Source organism: Manis pentadactyla, chromosome 1 (genome assembly GCF_030020395.1).
Source record: "Manis pentadactyla isolate mManPen7 chromosome 1, mManPen7.hap1, whole genome shotgun sequence".
In the NCBI taxonomy this organism is placed as follows: domain Eukaryota; kingdom Metazoa; phylum Chordata; class Mammalia; order Pholidota; family Manidae; genus Manis; species Manis pentadactyla.
In genome coordinates this window covers 78,769,002-78,785,965 of record NC_080019.1, presented here as the reverse complement: position 1 = coordinate 78,785,965, position 16,964 = coordinate 78,769,002, and the positions used below count along the sequence as shown (strand labels likewise).

Here is a 16,964-nt window from a genome sequence, read left to right as displayed (position 1 = left end):
CATGTGGACCAAAGAAAGATCTTGTAAGGCACAGCCCCAGTTTACACACACTGGACTCCAACTCCACAGGCTTTACAAGCCATTATTGGAGAGAGTCTGCGGCTCTCTTGGCACAGGAGGGAGGAAGAAATGTTCACTGGTTAAAAGCACTCGGTTTACAGAGTAAAAACAGGGCCTTCCATTTACATGATTAAAAAACTCTCCCCCTGAGTTAACGGGGGTGTAGGGGTGGGGTAGGGAACACCCACTTCCATAGCTTAGTCTGGAGAGGTCTCATGCAGCCCAGACTGCGGAGGATTTGCAGTCACTTCTGCCTTGCGGATAGTGTCCACATCCAGAGCAGCACAAATTCGCACCCCTTGAAGCTACCGCGAAGCTTCTGGGCTGGGGCAGCGCGGCCAGACTCCGGGCGGCTCCTCCCCCGTGTCCCAACCCACTCCCGAACTTAAGTACAGGCTCCATTGTTCCAGCAAGAGGCCCTGCGTGAGTCTCTCCACGTAGTCGCAGGCAGCTCCTTAAATAGGTCGGAGTTGAGCAAACAATCCCAGACGTGAAGCTGAAAGGCGAGCGGAGATCCCCGCACCGGCGCGGGCAGCGGCGCGGAGGGCCCGCCGGCGACCAATAGCCGGGGTGCGACCCGCCCCGTCCGCCCAGTCGCCTCCCCCTGGGGAGCCTATAAGTCTCCCGCGGCGCCGGGGCGCCTGTTGCTCCGCGTCTCCGCCAAGGCCTGAGCTCGGCCGCCCTCCCTTCCCTCGGGCTGCCAGCCGCGGGTCCGCTACGCGGCTCGGCCCGTCACCTCCCGCCTGCAGTCGCCGTCCGGGGCCGACCGGGGGCCCCGCGCTCTCGCGAGAAGTGCGCCGCTGCAGGGCGGTGGGGTGCAGGAGCCGACGCCCGCCCTCGGCAAGCCGAAGATGGGGAGCTGCGCGAGGAAGCGGCAGCTCTTGCTGCTGGCGCTCGTCCTGCAGCCCTGGAATCCCTGCCTCGGTGCAGACGCGGAGAAGCCCTCCAGCAACCCCACAGGTGAGCACTCCCGCGGCCCGCCCCTGTCCCGCGAGGGTCCTGCATCCACCGCCCTGGGCAAGAACCTTGCCAGGTGAGCAGGTGGGGGCCCGTCCCTCCCAGGACCGCAGAAGTGAGCAGGTGGGACCCCGCCCTTCCCCAGGAGCACCGACGTGAGTGGGGCGGACCGTCCCGTCTCCTCAGGACTGCCGAGGTCTTCCTCAGAACCGCGCTCGGGCTATGCTGGTCCCGGGAGAAGTGTGGGAGCACCTCCCTTGTCAGCTCTTGGAGTTCCCCTCAACCGGAGAGCGCACGATTTTCCTTTCAGCACAAGTCGGGGTTTCCTTTTGATGTTTGCAGGTCGTTGGGCACCAACACCTTTCCTGCAACTCTCCTGTATCCTTCCCTGGAGTTGGCTTGATTTGTCGTGTTGGATGAGGCAGCCCTCCCTCTGTGACCTAAACATGGGGCTCAGTGTATTTTCTGATTGATGGTGACACATTCCTTCCAGCGCCCCAGGAAGCAGCCGGTAACACCTACCTCTTGCCAAAATCAACGCTCAAAACCTTGGTTGTTTTCAGCAAGGCTGCCAGGCTACCCAATACCTCCAGGCGGCAGCCTTCTTCCTTGGGGATTTGGAGGGGAAGCTGCTTCTCCCCTTAGCCACCCCTTTCCTAAGCCTGGTTCCATTTCTTGTTTTCAGAAGCTGGAACTGCAGCGAATAGTCCAGTCCAGTTCATGTAAAACAGACCTTTTTACATTTAGCAAGACTACAGAGAGTGTCACCACATGTGTTTCTAAACAAACTTGCTGCCCTTTGCCGCACACTGAGATATCCTTGGAGTTCTCCACTTCTGTGCTCTAACTCTCTGCTCAGCTCCCTGAAATTAGATCTTGTATTAAATCTTCTTTGCTGTACATGTTGCCTTTTTTAAAAAAAAGTTAGGATAATTTTGTCGTTTGTTGTTGAGTAAATAGAGCGATTTTTTGCTTGAACTTTCAGGTTTACATTCAGAAGTTGACATTTGGTGAAGAGCCCAGCTATTCCCTGTAAGGAGTAGTTTTGTCTTCATCTTTAACTGTTCCAGAAAACTGCAGTGGGCTAAGTTGCTCATCTTTCTACATTCCTGCCCAACAGTGCTTGCATTCTTAGCTTGAGAAACTTTAGCAGTCAGATGGGTTTTTATCAGTTAAATGCTGCTTTTCTTTCTCTCAGAAATAAGTGATCATTTCAGAATGGATTTCTGAACTCTATTTGGTTCAATTAAATTTGAACTAAAATTTTTTGTGACTTTAAAATTTTCTTTTAATGTGTAACATCTAGGAAATAGACAATGCCTTTGGCAAACCTGGAAATGGAGACATAAAAAAAAAAAACCCAGAAAAACGACTTTCTTTGTTGAAATACCCAAGGTAATTTACTTGGAAATACAATAACCTCTAAGGGCTTTGGTATTTTGGAGGAACTTCTTCGGCCTTCGTATATTTTATTTCACTTCATTACCGATGCCTTACTTTTTATAGAAGGCATCTCTTTGTAGTCGCCTTTACATTTACAACTGAAATCGTCTTCCTTTCCCACCCTGGCTTTTGAGTTTCATGGAAGTGGACAGTAAAATCTTAATGGATTGTTAACATCAGAGAAAGAGAATTTCATATATGAATGTTTTCCTCAGAAAATGACCACATAAAAGCCACTCCTGCAGTATGAGGACTGATTGCTTTTTGGTGGTGGGTGTGGGAATTCATTTATCACCTAAATGCAGGAAAATACTAATTTGTAATAGATGGAGCCAGCAATAGCCAGTTTGATTATGAACTTTTGTGTAGGTAGATGTGATAACCTGATATATATAGACAGTACACTGCTTGATAACTGGGCCAGAATCATGGACTATGTTTCATTTTCTCCCTAAAATATTGCAACTGAAAATTGCTAAATTGGAAAACTTTGTTTATATAAATATCAAGTGAACTTTAGAACTCTTAAGTTGTCTAGCTTAATAGGAAGTCCTTAATAAAAGTACTTATCATCTTTAATCCTCTACATTTATCACCATATCCCAGCTAACCGTGAAGACAGATTAGACCAGGGTTTCTTGGCCCTGTCGATATTTGAGCCAGATAATTCTTTATCATGGGGAGCAGTCCCGTACTCTGTATGATGTGTAGCATCCTTGGCCTCTACCTGCTATATGCCACAAGCACCCTCCTCCAGGTATGAGAATAAAAAACTCCTGGAAATGAAAAATGGTCAAATCTCTCCTTAGGGGCAAAACTGCCCACGATTGAAAACAGTTGGGTGAGTCAAATCTATGTGCATTTGAGGCAATGTGGCAATACAATGTTATGGAAATTGTAATAACTATTTGTTGAAAGCAAATATATATAGTGATTTTCCATTATTCTGCTATAGAGGAAATGTGCTGTTTGAATCACATTAATCAATTTTTGGAATATAGTTTTTCCTAGCTTTGATGCTGTGTGTTGACCAGAGTTGAGATCACTGCTTTGTATTGTATTTACTGAGGGTTCTGCTTTGTCCTGTGTTCATTCTTTTTTGGTTGCCACTTGTTCTTGGCAGGGAAAGAATCTGAACAATATTTTGGTTAAAAATAATAATTTTTCTTCTAGAATCAATTATAGGAATTTCACTTTAAAATTTTATCCCCATGGAGCTTTCCAGGCAACACTCTCCTAGCGAGTGTGTACAATTCAAGTTCATACCCTTGATTTCTATTTCCTGAATTTTTCTGCCTTTTAGATGAGAGGAGGAGAGGAGTGCATGTATTCTTGCCAAGCATTTGCATCTAGGTTTCCAGACCTGAATCAAATTTTTGTGTGTGTGTTTTCCAGGGTACCCTGAGTATTCCATGATCTCAATTGGGCAGAAACCAAGTTTTGGGCAAAATGGAGAAAATGGATTCAGATGTTTCTGTCAAGAGCAGTATTTTTCAACCATGTTCATTTATAAACTCTTTAATTTACTCTGGCACAGTCAGTGAAGAAAGGAAAGGTCTGCCCCTATCTGCTGATGCAAACTGGCAATTTTGGGGGTGGATAGGGAAAGACCAAGGCCCTGGAGAAACCTCTGGAAGGGAGAGAGAAGCTTACCCTCTGTGTTTTTTCTGTGTCCTGAGCTCTAGCCACACAGAGAAATTCATCATCCTTAAACAGATTATGCCTTCATTTCATAATATAAAAACAGACATATGAAGCAACTCTAGAAATGTAAAGACAATAAATAAAAATTAAATTGAAATATCCTTTTTTTACCCATCACATTGACTAAGGCATTTTAAAGTTAAATTGATCATACCAACTGTTGTGAGAATGGGACCTCTCAAGCAGATGGAAGCACAACATCTTTGGAGAATAATTTAGTAATGTCTAGTGGAGCTGAGAATCCACATACCCTAACAAACCTAGATATATACATGCACAGTTGTCTAAAATTTCTTTGCCTGCTTCTCCTTGAAATTCAATTCATTGTTTAAATCTCCCACCTAGGAAATTCTTCCCCTTACTGTCTTTTGTTTGGTTCTCTTTCTGCCTTCTCAGGTTTATACAAATCATATACCTGCTTTGTGTGATAGATGCTATGGTATGTATGCTATGTATAGTAGGTTTGTGTCATGAATTGTATGAGGTGAGGGACAAAATCTTACTCATTTTTGTGTTCCTCGCAGTATTTTTACCTGTCCTTTTACCCCTGTTAAGATTCTCAGTGTATGTTAGTAGAGTTTCTGGCCCACTTGGGGAATTGTGAAAAGTGGCATGTAGTCAGTGAGATTACTAGCTGCTCATTTTCCCAGAATTTTAACTAAACTTACTGAGCTTCCTTTCTCTACCGAGGGACCCATACTCTACCATGATCTAGTAACTTACCAATGTAATTTCAGGCAATCCCTTATTTCGGAACTGTGGCTGGCAGTTCTCCATAGGTTATATTTTCCACACTACCTTCCACATTCTGTATGTAGTCACACCTCCAGAAACATGTTTATGTTTTTGGACACCATGATCCTTATTTATAACATGGTCACAGGGAGATGTGCAATGGGTATATAACTTGCAGAAGATCACATAGCTGAAAAGCAACACAAGAAGGGTTTGTGTCCTTTCTTCAGGCCATACCATGTGTCTCTTTTGGTGTCTTCATTCTTCTGGTGGACTTTTAGAATCTATGGGAAAGAAATAGAGACTAGGCATCAGAGACCTAAAGCATCAAAAGGAACACTTTCCTAAAGAGAAAACACATAATTTGTAGGTTTATGTAAATGGAGGGGAAAGAGATTGGCACAGGCTAAAAGAAAACTGGGCCCTAGGCCAGGGTGGCAAACTATATCCCATGGGCCAAATCCAGTGGACCACAAACAGCTACCTGTTTTTGTATGACTGGTGAACTACAAATAGTTTTTAGTTTTGAGATATTTAGTTTGAGAAATATCAAAAGGAAAATCATATATCATGACATGTGAAAGTTATATGGAATTTCATATTCAGGGGCCATAAAGTTTTACTGGAAATACTGAAAATTTGGGAAATAACTTTTTTAATGGCTCACAGCCACATTCACTTGCATATTGTCTGTGGCTGCTTTGGTGTAACAAGGCAGAATTAAATAGTTGCCACAGAGAATGTATGGCATGTTAAGTCTAAATTATTTACTATCTGGCCCTGTACAGGAAACTTTGCTGGTTCTTGCCTTAGGAGATGACATTCCCACTTAAGCTGTGGCTCATGGAGATCTGCTGCTCTCTTGGAAAAGAGCAGGGTTCTGGACAGTAGTAGCTGATCCTGGGCATTTGAGAGAGAGTCTGTTTTTCATTTTAGACTTTCCAGTGATTGCTATGGTGTTCTGAATTCAAACATACAACTTCTCTCTTTCATCTTTTAAAACCCAGTGCTTGATATTAACTAAACATGTACTTTGGTGTAAATAGTGTATTCATGATCACAGAGGATTAAAACACTCAGACGGCTGATTGGAAAGAAGATGCATATTTCTCCTTCAGAGTTTGTGGGTGTCCTGAAATTTTGGTTTAGAATACAACTTGGCCATGAGTTGGTGGATTAGTTCCTGGGAGGAAATGATTAGCACACTTATCAATGTGCATTTTTATTCTTCAGCCATTGCTATGAATTCAGCTAAATTGAGAAATTGGTGGCTTTTAAAGTGACAAATACTTTTAAAAAACATTTTATAGTTTGCAATTTGCTGTGGTGTGCTTACCTCACTAAACTAAACTTAAATAACAGAACTGATTTTCAGAGCAATTGAGATAATAGCCAAGAAACAGTCATCTAGAATAGGAGCATTATAGACATTGTGCTATGATTTGTGATCCTTATACTATGTATTACGTTAAGGACCTATTTGGTGCAACCTGTGTTTGGAAATGATGCTACTGAAGATGGTCTAGCAGTACAGAATTGATTACTACCCAATTAACTGTGTCCCAAGAATGCCTCTTCAAAAGTTATTGTTTATATTTAAAAATGTAATAAATTCAAATAAGTTTTAATGTTTCCCACTCAGTAACCCAAAGAGTGTTATTGTTATACCCAGAGGAAAGATTTTCATTACATATTGTCTTCTGTGTCTTAAAAGAGGGAAATTGACTTGTTAATAATTTTAATTTAGCTTTTAAAAGTAAATACCTTTATTAATTTACAGACTTGGTTACTGCATTTACAGATTTAGTTACTGGATTGACTTAAGTATCTTTGAGGCTATAAATTGTATTGCTAGCATACTCTAGCAATTTTTTAGGAAAATAGCAATCATTTTTTTATTCCTTTTGAAATATGGATGTCTTTCTTCTTCTTAAATTTATTTCTTAAAGGAGATATGGTTAAGTGAGAAAATGCTTTGTTATTGTGGAAATACACCTTCATTTTTCTACAAGAAATCTGGTTTAAAGTTTAGTTGGTAAAGGTTTAGAGTTAAGCTTTGTCTAATTAGGTAAAACTTTAAATAACAAGTAGACAGTCTGCTTTCATTTCAAGAACACTCAACACTGAAATCATATATTGTTCTTTTTGGCTTTTCCTACAAGGGACTATCGTTTCTATGTAAGTTTCTGAGTGATGGGGACAGTCTTGTCATCATTAAGACAGATCCATAGGGTCTAATATAACTGGGTATCCTCTCTCTTTGAGCTGAAAGTGCATATTTCTGAAAAACTACAGTATTTATAATCAAACTCTTCACTAGAAATGAAAAAAGCCTCACATTTTAATTTCAGTACAATTCAAAGAACATACAAATAAACTGTATAATATATACTCTGTAATAAGTATACAAATGTATTCTATAAAATGTGTAAAACAATTAAGAGTTTTGGTGAACATACAGCTCAAATGAAGGGCTGACTGAGAGAGGTGGTCAGAAAGTTTTTAACAAATCTGATTGTGTTTCTAAAATAGGCCAGAGTTAAAATTCAGCCTCATTTGCTATATTGTTATATTGATTTTAATAAGTGTTTTTATTATTTTTTATACATAAGATATCCTAGTTTTAATTACATTAACTGATCATCTGCTCATTTTCTCTAGGGTTACATTCTCAAATTTTTAAAAGGAATTCTATTTATTTTCTAGTTACTGCTAATCTGCTTTATAGTTCCTTCCAAAGAGAAAGAGAGGATTTTCCTCTGATTTAATTGCTGTGGTTCTGCTTCTTTGTGCTGTGGACACCATTAGTTGTTACTGGTTCTATTGAAGGAACTTTGAGGCTCACACAATTTTTACTGCTCTCACCATCATCTCAGTCAGTCCCAGACACTCAAGGACACTAAGGAGATAATGAATGTGCATCATGTCATACAACTCTGCCCTCCCTCAAGCAGCAACAGGAAGAGGTGCATGAAACTGGCAGTTTTGGGTTCCTGATTTTGGGGCCTTGTTTGGGAAAAGCCCCAGAAGCTATGTTTCTTAATTTCAAGTTACTGCAGATTTCCATCACAGAGCCAGGGTCTCATCAGCAAGTCTCTGTGACTGACTAGTCTTTTTTACTGGTTTGAAGCCACAGTTTGTAAGGGGACTTAGGGTATTAATTACTTACAGGTACTACATTAGGGCTAAGAAGGGAGCCCAGGTACTTTCAGGTATTTTAAGTGCATCCTCTAACCTGTTCTTTAAATATTTCATCCTTTTCTTCCTGGTTCTAGCAGTATATTAAACACCAGCAGCTATTTCAGCATCTCAAAAAAAAAAGCAAATATAGAATTTAAACCATTTCTTAAAAAAAAACAAAAAAACATGGCTAACAGTTTGCAGGCAGACTAAAATGGCCTCTCTAATTCAGTCACCTGGGAAGTCTCACAGAGCTGTTATACAGAGGGCAAACTGGCCCTTTGATGGGATTTTCCAGTTATGCCCAAGCGCTCTGAGGCCACTTGTCTTCAGAGGTGGCCCCTCTCCTGTTCTAGCCGTACTGGATCCTTCCTGGCCTCCAGCTGGCACTACAACTGCGACCAGAGTGCCCTGCTTGTCCAGACCCTCTGAAATTCCTGCTGGCCACGTCTGGAGAAGGACAATTCTCCTTTTCTTTTTACTTTAGTTTAAATGGGGTTGGAATTTTTTAAAGTGACTTTACTAGGTAACCAAGAGCAAACAAAACACAACCCCAAACTGGAAAACCACTGAAGCAAAGAAATGAAAAGATTTACAAAATAGAGACTCAGAGTTCTTTCTCTGCTCTGACTTAAGTACAGTTAGAGACTGACATAACTGGCATATCCTTGGGGGTTCATGGGCTGTGTCCCTGCTCAGCTCTGTCTCCAGTCTTTGATCTCACTCCTCGCTTCTCTAGAGTTGGAGTCCATAAAGTCCATGGGTGGATAAGTGTTGATAGGTTGTGAAATAATAAGAAATATATGATTTGGTCTCTGTCCCTGGTTCCTGCTAATATTTGGTCTTTGACCCTGGTTCTTGACACAGAGCTCCCAAAACCCTTGCAATTTTTTGATAAAACCATCTGACATGGAACTCCTAAATCCCTTAGAAGTTTCTGGGTGATAGGAGTATCTTTTGTTCTAATGAGGCAACTCTTGATGGGCTCTTGGATGAAAGCTGGCTACCAGAAAGACCAAACCATGATTAGAAGTTTGAGACTTTCATCCTCTTCATCTTCTGGAGAGGGAGAGGAGTTAGAAAATCAGTTAATAATCAGTCATACCTATGTGATGAAACGTCTGTAGAAATCCCTAAAGCACAGGGTTTGCAGAACTCTGGGATGGTGAATGCAACCATGTGCCAGGAGGGTGATGTACCCCAGCTCCACAGGCACAGAAGCCTCTGCATTTGGGATCCTTCCAGACCTTGCTTTTTGTATCTCTTCATCTGGCTGTTCATTTGTATCTTTTAAAATATCTCTTTGTAATAAAGTAGCAATAGTAAGTAAGCTGTTTTCCTAGGTTCTGTGATTCTCTCTGGCAAATTATCGAATCTGAGGAGGATGGTCTTGGGAGCCTCTGATTTGTAGCCAAATCAGATGGAAATTGTGAGTAAACTGGGACCTACTACTTGTGATTGACCTTGAAGTAGGGGTAGTCTGGTGGGGCTGAGACCTTAAGCTGTAGGGTCCACATTAATTCTGGCTGAACGGAATTGAATTATAGGACACCTCAGCTGTGGAGTATTGGTTGGTATGGGAAAGAGTCCACACATCTGGGGACAGAAGTATTGTGTGTACTGAGTAGTATAGGAGAAACTGCAGTGTTTTCCCTAGACCTAGCTAGACTAGAAATTTTTTTTCATAAGGACTATCAGCATAACCCTAGCATTAGGCAACCTGTTCCCATTCATGGTTGTGCATTTTTGCCTATAACTCTTTTGAGACTGCTTTGATTCTTTTTTTTTGAATAGTAAATTACATTTGCTTTTAGGAATCTACATACTTTATCAAGTCTACATTTATTTAACTTGACTTTAAAAATTCTTCTAGAATACATTTTTTTCTAGAGGTAATTCACAATATTGTAACTTCTTATATACAAATGTATAGTAATAATAATTCCCATTATCATTATGTAAGACTCTGAAGTGTGTCAGTATTTCAAAATTTAATTTGAATTATTTATTGGCTAGTCTGTGTTCAAACAGGTCTAAATTCTAATCCTACCACTCACCAACTTTGAGTCCATTACCTCGCCTCTCCATATTTCCTTTGTGATTTATTATCTTTGTAGCTCTGTTACTTGATGTTTCTTGAATTCTAAGTGTCAGGATGTGTACTAGAGAAAAAGTGCTGCAGGAATAAGAAGAGGCCTCAAGGAAACTTAGTACTGATACATTTATTAGACCAAAAGAAGCATAGGTACAAAGTTGTTTTGTATTTTAATATTCTAGTTATTCTCTCTGGAGCTGGACTTGGACAGTCCTGGATACTGCTTTTTTCCTAACAAACTTGATTTAGAGGCAAGAAAGTAAGGCCAAGGATAACTGGAATTAAATTTACATTTAAAAATATTCCAAGTGTTTTGATAGGACAGGAGAAAACAGTCTGGTCTTTATATGAAGCTATTTTCCATTTTCTGAGAGGAATTGTGTACTCTTCAGCACATTTAAATAATGTAAACTGTTTTGAAAAAATTACTTTATATTCCTCTGCTTCAGTCCCGACTGTTCAAGTCATATTGGTTAATAAAAATTATGCTGGTAATTATTTAGAAGTTAAATAAATTTTTTAATGAAATATGCTATTTAAAAATTGGAGGCCCTCCTCCAAATTGTTCCTAAACAGTTATCAAACCATCTAGATCTGCTTTGTAGATTAATTAAATATCTTTAAAATATGATTGCATTTAGTAAACTGGAAACATGGTAAATAGAAAGAAAATCAGTTTGTGGGAGAAAAGTATTTATGTGTGTGTATGCATGTTTCTAACCATGGGAGTACTGTTAAGCCTTAAAAATGGAGTAGAAAGTTGGATCCTCTTGATCCGGACTTTTCCTTGATACAGTGCTTGATCATCCTTGCCACAGCAGCATTTATTCTACTTGTTTGCACCCCAGAATGGAATATATCTAGTGAGTGGTGTATAGTCTTAGACCTGATTATTGGAGGGGGATGGTGGTGCCCATTGCTTTTTGTCTTTTCCTGGCTTTCCCCCCAACTGTTTGCAGTGGGATTTTAAGTAAATTGAAGGAAGCAGTTAAAATAAAACATTTGGAGGGCTCAGTGGGTGGCTTAATTTAAAAAATATATACAGTTGTTACTTTTTCAAGGTAAGGTTACCAAAAAAAATCACAGAACCATTTAGCCTGGATGTTGTTTTTGGAGAGTAACTGTGATTTATTGAATAGTAGCATATGTTTCTCCTATAGAATGGGTAAGGTTAAAGAAAAATCTGTTATTGAAATGATAAACTAACCTTTGCATTACTCTTTAATATAAAGTAGTTGATATTTTATTTTCCTCAAGTATAAGCATAGGATTTTTTCATAGGATGTAAAAGTCCCAAACAGCCAAGCCTCTCTTTTCCATAGCAAATCATTGAATGGCTCTGTAACACTAGTTAATACCAGCTGCAAAAACATGGTGAGCTGCAGTTTAGGGCTGAATGGATAGATAAGATTTTTCTGGTTGAGGTAACAGATAAACTAAGAAGTTGATTTTAGGCCTCACTGCAAACTAGGAAGTGACTACAGTTGATAGTTATATCTCCCTTTCTATAATTGGATTTAAATTCTTTGTAGATGCAGTGTATGAATTTTTCTTATTTCATACATTGCTGGAATAGCCCACCCTTGAATTAGGTCAAGCATATTTGAATTGTAGAAAATCCTTTTGAAAGTGAGTCTTATTCAGTGTAAAGAGGTGATAGATAAGAGGTGGAGGGTTAAGTAGAGAAGGGGAGGTGAAATTGCTTGCAGACATGTTAGAAAATTGTAAAACACTTGATTTGAATGTGTTCAGACAATTCAGAAAAACCTGAATTAAAAGCCACTGCCCCAAATGCTGGCAGAGGGGAATTTTCCTTATGTACAATTGGTCATGCCATAAACAGAAATAGAGTTTGAGTAGTTTCATATTTGAGTAGATTTATTTATCTGGATTATGCTAATTGATGGCGTAGCATTTCATCTTAACCATAATGAATTATATATCCCAGCCGTTCTTGCCGTTCCATGACTCGCAGCCAGCAGTCCTATGTGCATGGACCCTTGCAGGTCACACACCCTGAAACAATGTACGGTACTGGATTCACTCTACATTTGGTTGCAGGGAATTTGCTGTCTGCTTTGGTGATCACCACAGATTCAGAAGCCCCTCCCATCTCCTCCTTCCCTCCCTCCTTCCACAAAGTGGAAGACTGGAACACTCATGCAGAGTCACCTCACATCTTCTGGAATTTACTTACAAATAGAAACAGCCAAACGTAGTGGGGAGGAAATCATGTGTCTTCTAAATCTCATAGAAACAAATCTGAAAAAGGACATAATTTTCATTGAGAAACTTAACTTCAAAGGATTGGGGGAATAAAGCTTATTGTTTAAGTCTTTTTGACAGTAGGGTTGTTATGTGTGGGCTCAGCCTTACAGGAAACACATGCTCTACTTATTAACATGGAACTGTGTTACAAAGTTCTAAGATTGTTGAATGCTTTCTCAAGTTTGAAGGACAACTACTGGAGAAAGTCATGGGAAAAAAATGAAACAAAACCACAAAATAGAAACAACTAATTAATAGGTATTTATCTCCCCTCATCCACTTTTTATTTAGCTCAGTGGATCATAATCATAACTTATGTGGGGGACAGTGTAGTGCAATTTGTCTCTAATTATAATTTTATAGTGTTTATTTGACTTTCAGCTACTTACTCATTTTCTTATTTTCTAATGCTTTCATCTTATACAGTACTCTATTAGTTTTCCATAAGTACTGAGCTAACTCAAGTCACTTTTCTGAGATGAAACAATTGGGGCTTACTCAAGGTTTCTGGAATTTCAGAAGGTCAAGAGATAATGGAAAAATTCTGGCTCATTTAGGAAGGAAGAACTTAATTTGACTCCACTTCTTAAATATTTATGAAAGCAAAAGTACAAAAAATGTGCATCAGTAACTATAGTTAGCTGTACTATATAACTATACTTTATAACTAGAGATTGATATTTAATGATTTTTATTTGAAAGTGTTTTTCTTCTTACTTTTGTAGTTTCTTTGTTCATAGCAGAAACTATAAATAAACTTGTGTCTAAAACTTCTGAGTAAATCTACAGAGGAGTATCTCACATTATAATTACAATGCTGGTCTTCCTCAGAATTATTTGGAGTTGGGACATGCAAATGTTTCATTTTATTGGATTTCTCTAGGCTCTAGGCTTCCCACAACTGAACAGGACATTTATTTATTTTTAAATTACATTTGTATTTCTTACTATTTGTGATGGTACCAGGTGGTAAATATATACACATATACACTTCAATGTTAAAATGAATGAACAAACAAAACTATTGGAAATGGATAGGTCAAATTAATAAATGCTTATAAAAGTTTAATATGCTGCCATGGGGATTTTAACTTTTTGGTTTTGTGTGTGTGTTTGTGTAAAATGATACATCAAAAATTTTTGCTTTCGTTTTGATGAAAATACAAATAAATCTGGATTTATTCTGATGACACACACCTAATAACATGTGCCAAGTGTGCAGTTTAGCCCTTTCCAATGTTTTTCATCTGTAAATCACTCTGAAAGCCATAGCAATAAATGATAGATCTTTTATAAGAAATGTTGAAGCACCAGTAGGAATCAGTAAGAAGATGTAACAGACTTCATGAAGATGGTATAACTGCATTTAGAAATTGTATTTTTGGTTATAATGAAAATACATGTGTTTAACTGGAAGTGAAGACATTTAAGAATATTAAATTTTTCCATGATGTATCATTTGTAAACCATATAGAACATTGTATTTTATTCTTTTTTTTTCGTTCAAACATCTTTATGGATTTTAAAAATAAATTTAGGGTACAAACACATATTGACAAACATAAGAGGTAATTTTGTATTACACCTTATTCACTAAACCCTATATTGTAACTATTTTCTGATGGCTTCAAAAACTCTTCAAGTCATTATTTTTAAGTAATATTTTGATATCTGTTTGGGATTATACTATAATCTGTGTAACCATTATCCTTGCAATATTTTAAAAAGAAGTCCACTTTCTTCAGTGTACAAAAAATTATGAGTAGAACTAAAAGTAAATTAAGCATTATCACATTTGTTTACACTACTATCTAGTTTCATATGAACTTTACTATTCAAACAATAGAAAGTTGGTGGTTGTTTACGAACTGGGAAAGAGATTAAACCAAAAAAATTTTTTCTACCAGGTCTATTCTACACTGTGTATAGCTGTGCTCACAGAGATGGCTTCTTTTGCTTCCTCACTATGAAGAAATTCAGAAAAATTATTATAGGGATGTCTTTGAAAATGAGTTTTGGTCTCCACTTTTACAGCACAGGTCCAAGAAACAAAATATTAAAATCAAATGATATGACACTCTTGTATCTCATTGAATATTATCGAGTTGCTTTCTAGGAGACTGTATAGATTTTTATTTCCACCAGCAGGGTACCAAATGGTCTGTTGTATGGAATTCTCAGCAGCATTATCTTTAAAACAATCTCTTATAGTTTTTAGGGGAACATAGGTTTCAGTCTCTTTATCCTCCTTTTTATTTCTTAAATGTATAGTAATTTCTTGCCAAAATAAAAGCATTTGTTGTCACTGCTATTTCTTCTGTGAGTTGCATCTCTTTGTCAATGGACTGTACATTCTAGTGGAATGAGACAGGACATAAACAAATATATCGGGTGGATATAAGTACTAAGAAGAAACATAAAATGGGAATTAAGGGTAAGAGTGTTGAGATTGGAAATGCCATCATAAGCCGTTTCCAGGAAGGTTTTTTGTATCGGTTACATTTGAGCAGAGGCATGAAGGGAGTGGTTATTGCTGGGAGAAGAGCATTACAGACTGCAGAAATCACAAATGCTGACTCCCTGGTCCGAGAATGTGATTGATGTGTCCCTGGAACAGCAAGTTTTCTCGAGTGCCTGCAGTAGGGCGGGAGAAGCTAGTGGTGGAAGAGGAGATCAGAATGACAGGACCAGATCACTTTGGGACTGGGAGACTGGTAAGAAGGCTGGATTTTATTGAGAACAATAAGGAAAATATGGAACATTTTGAGGCAAAAAGAGAAAATCTGTGTGAATTAGAGTAAATTACCTCCTTCTAAATGGAATAACACTAGACTTCAGCCCCGTTTGTCCCTTCTAGCACCTTTGTTGGGTGGCTATGTGGAGTACAACTGCTCAGCTGTACATTGTAGCCCTCAAGCAATAGAGCTGTAGATGTGTCACTGAAGGGGCAGGATAAGTGCAGGGAGATCCTTTAGGAGTTCATTTCAGTGATCCAGGGAAGAGATGCTGGTGCTCAGATTTAGGCTGCTCACAGAGAAGTGGTCAGGTAAGGCTGGATTCTGTAACACTGAAAGAATTGAAGAGAGATTGGATCAGGGATATGAAAGGAAAAGAGGAGTTAAAACCTCGCATATTAAAATTTTAAATTTGCCTAAAAATAGACATCAGTTAGAAATACACACCTGCCATTCTTTATATTCTCACTCTTGTTTACATGACTTGGAACTTCCTTGAGGTATTTTGGTGACTATTTTACAATTATCTTAATCACCATTACTAAAATTTATAGTCTTATTTGGTATCTATGATGTTATCCAAGTATTTACTTAGTAGGGTGCTAGTGCTGAAAAACAGGCTCCCACAACAGAAATTTTGCAAAGAAAGTCTGAGGGTTAGACTCCAGGAAGAAGGCCAGAACAGCTCCTGGGATTCACTGAGCTGTGAGTTTGGGAGAGAGCGCTCTGCAAAATGATGGTTGATATGCTGAGAAATGACTTAGCAGCTTGAGAAGCAGATTTTTAAGTTTACAGAAATTGCCTTATTACCAAAGTAAGTAAGAGGGAAGCAAATGTAAGATAAAGTTGCTGCTCCAAGCCTCTGCGTCAGCTGTGGTTTGCACCCACACATCAATATATTGGATTTGACAGGAGATTGGAATGTGCTGATGTGCCTTGCTCTTATAATTTGATGCAGTTTTGTTAAAGAAAGAGCTTTATTTTGAATTTCACTTTTATTTGTTATTTGCTATGCTTAAATATGTTGAATGGCAAGTACCAGCAGATTTATGTATCCAGAAAAATACTCCCCTCTCCTCCTGCTTTCCATTTACTTCAATGAGAAAATTAATCTTACAATAAAAGAGGTTTGAGTTTTGTAGTAATGTCACTGGCCATACTTTGCATAAAAAATGCAGCTCACTGTAGTTGGAAAAAGATTCCTAGGTATTCTGAATGTGCTACTTACAGTTTTCCAAAGGAGAGGGAGGGAAAAAAAAAACCTGGAAAAAGAAACTGAAGATGAATAGGTAAAGAGAGAACAAAAATAGAAATGTCAAGAGGAAAGAGTTTCATACAGCTGGACAGTGAATTTGGCACTAAACACCTTTGCTAATTGAATCAAGACTTGTTGGATTATATAATTTTCTATTTGCTGAAAAAAGAAAACACGTTGATTTAGATGACCAAAATGTTTGGAAAAAAATTAGTTTCTTTTAATGAAAGGTATTAAATAACAGTAGACAGTAGTAGCTTCAGTTGTGGTTTATTTAGACTTAACTTTTAAAGGAACAAATATTTTCTTTATCTTTTTGAGAAGGAAGGAACTATGATGAACTATAACTTGGTAATTGCTTTTCTGACTGGAGCATTTGGTCAGTGACACAGTAAGGGCCGTTGTTACCAATCCTCTAACTCTCTGGGAAAGAAATGAAAAAAAATCCAGAATAGCTGGCAAAGAGGGGACCCCTGAAACATCAGTATTGCTGAATTATATTCAGTTCTACTCCCTTACACAAACAGCACAT

The 16,964-nt window shown here is 38.6% G+C and overlaps 1 protein-coding gene across 2 annotated transcripts in view; it reads left to right on the top strand.

Annotated features, from left to right (window-relative positions):
- The first annotated feature begins 555 nt into the window (after positions 1–555).
- The window catches only part of PLOD2 (procollagen-lysine,2-oxoglutarate 5-dioxygenase 2), a 90,439-nt gene continuing 74,030 nt past the window's right edge, over positions 556–16,964 (top strand). For both annotated transcript variants that reach the window (XM_036896381.2, XM_036896380.2), the window contains exon 1: positions 556–1,020. In XM_036896381.2, the coding sequence (XP_036752276.2) occupies positions 912–1,020 (109 nt within the window). In that variant the 5' untranslated portion in view covers positions 556–911. The remainder of the gene's footprint in view (positions 1,021–16,964) is intronic.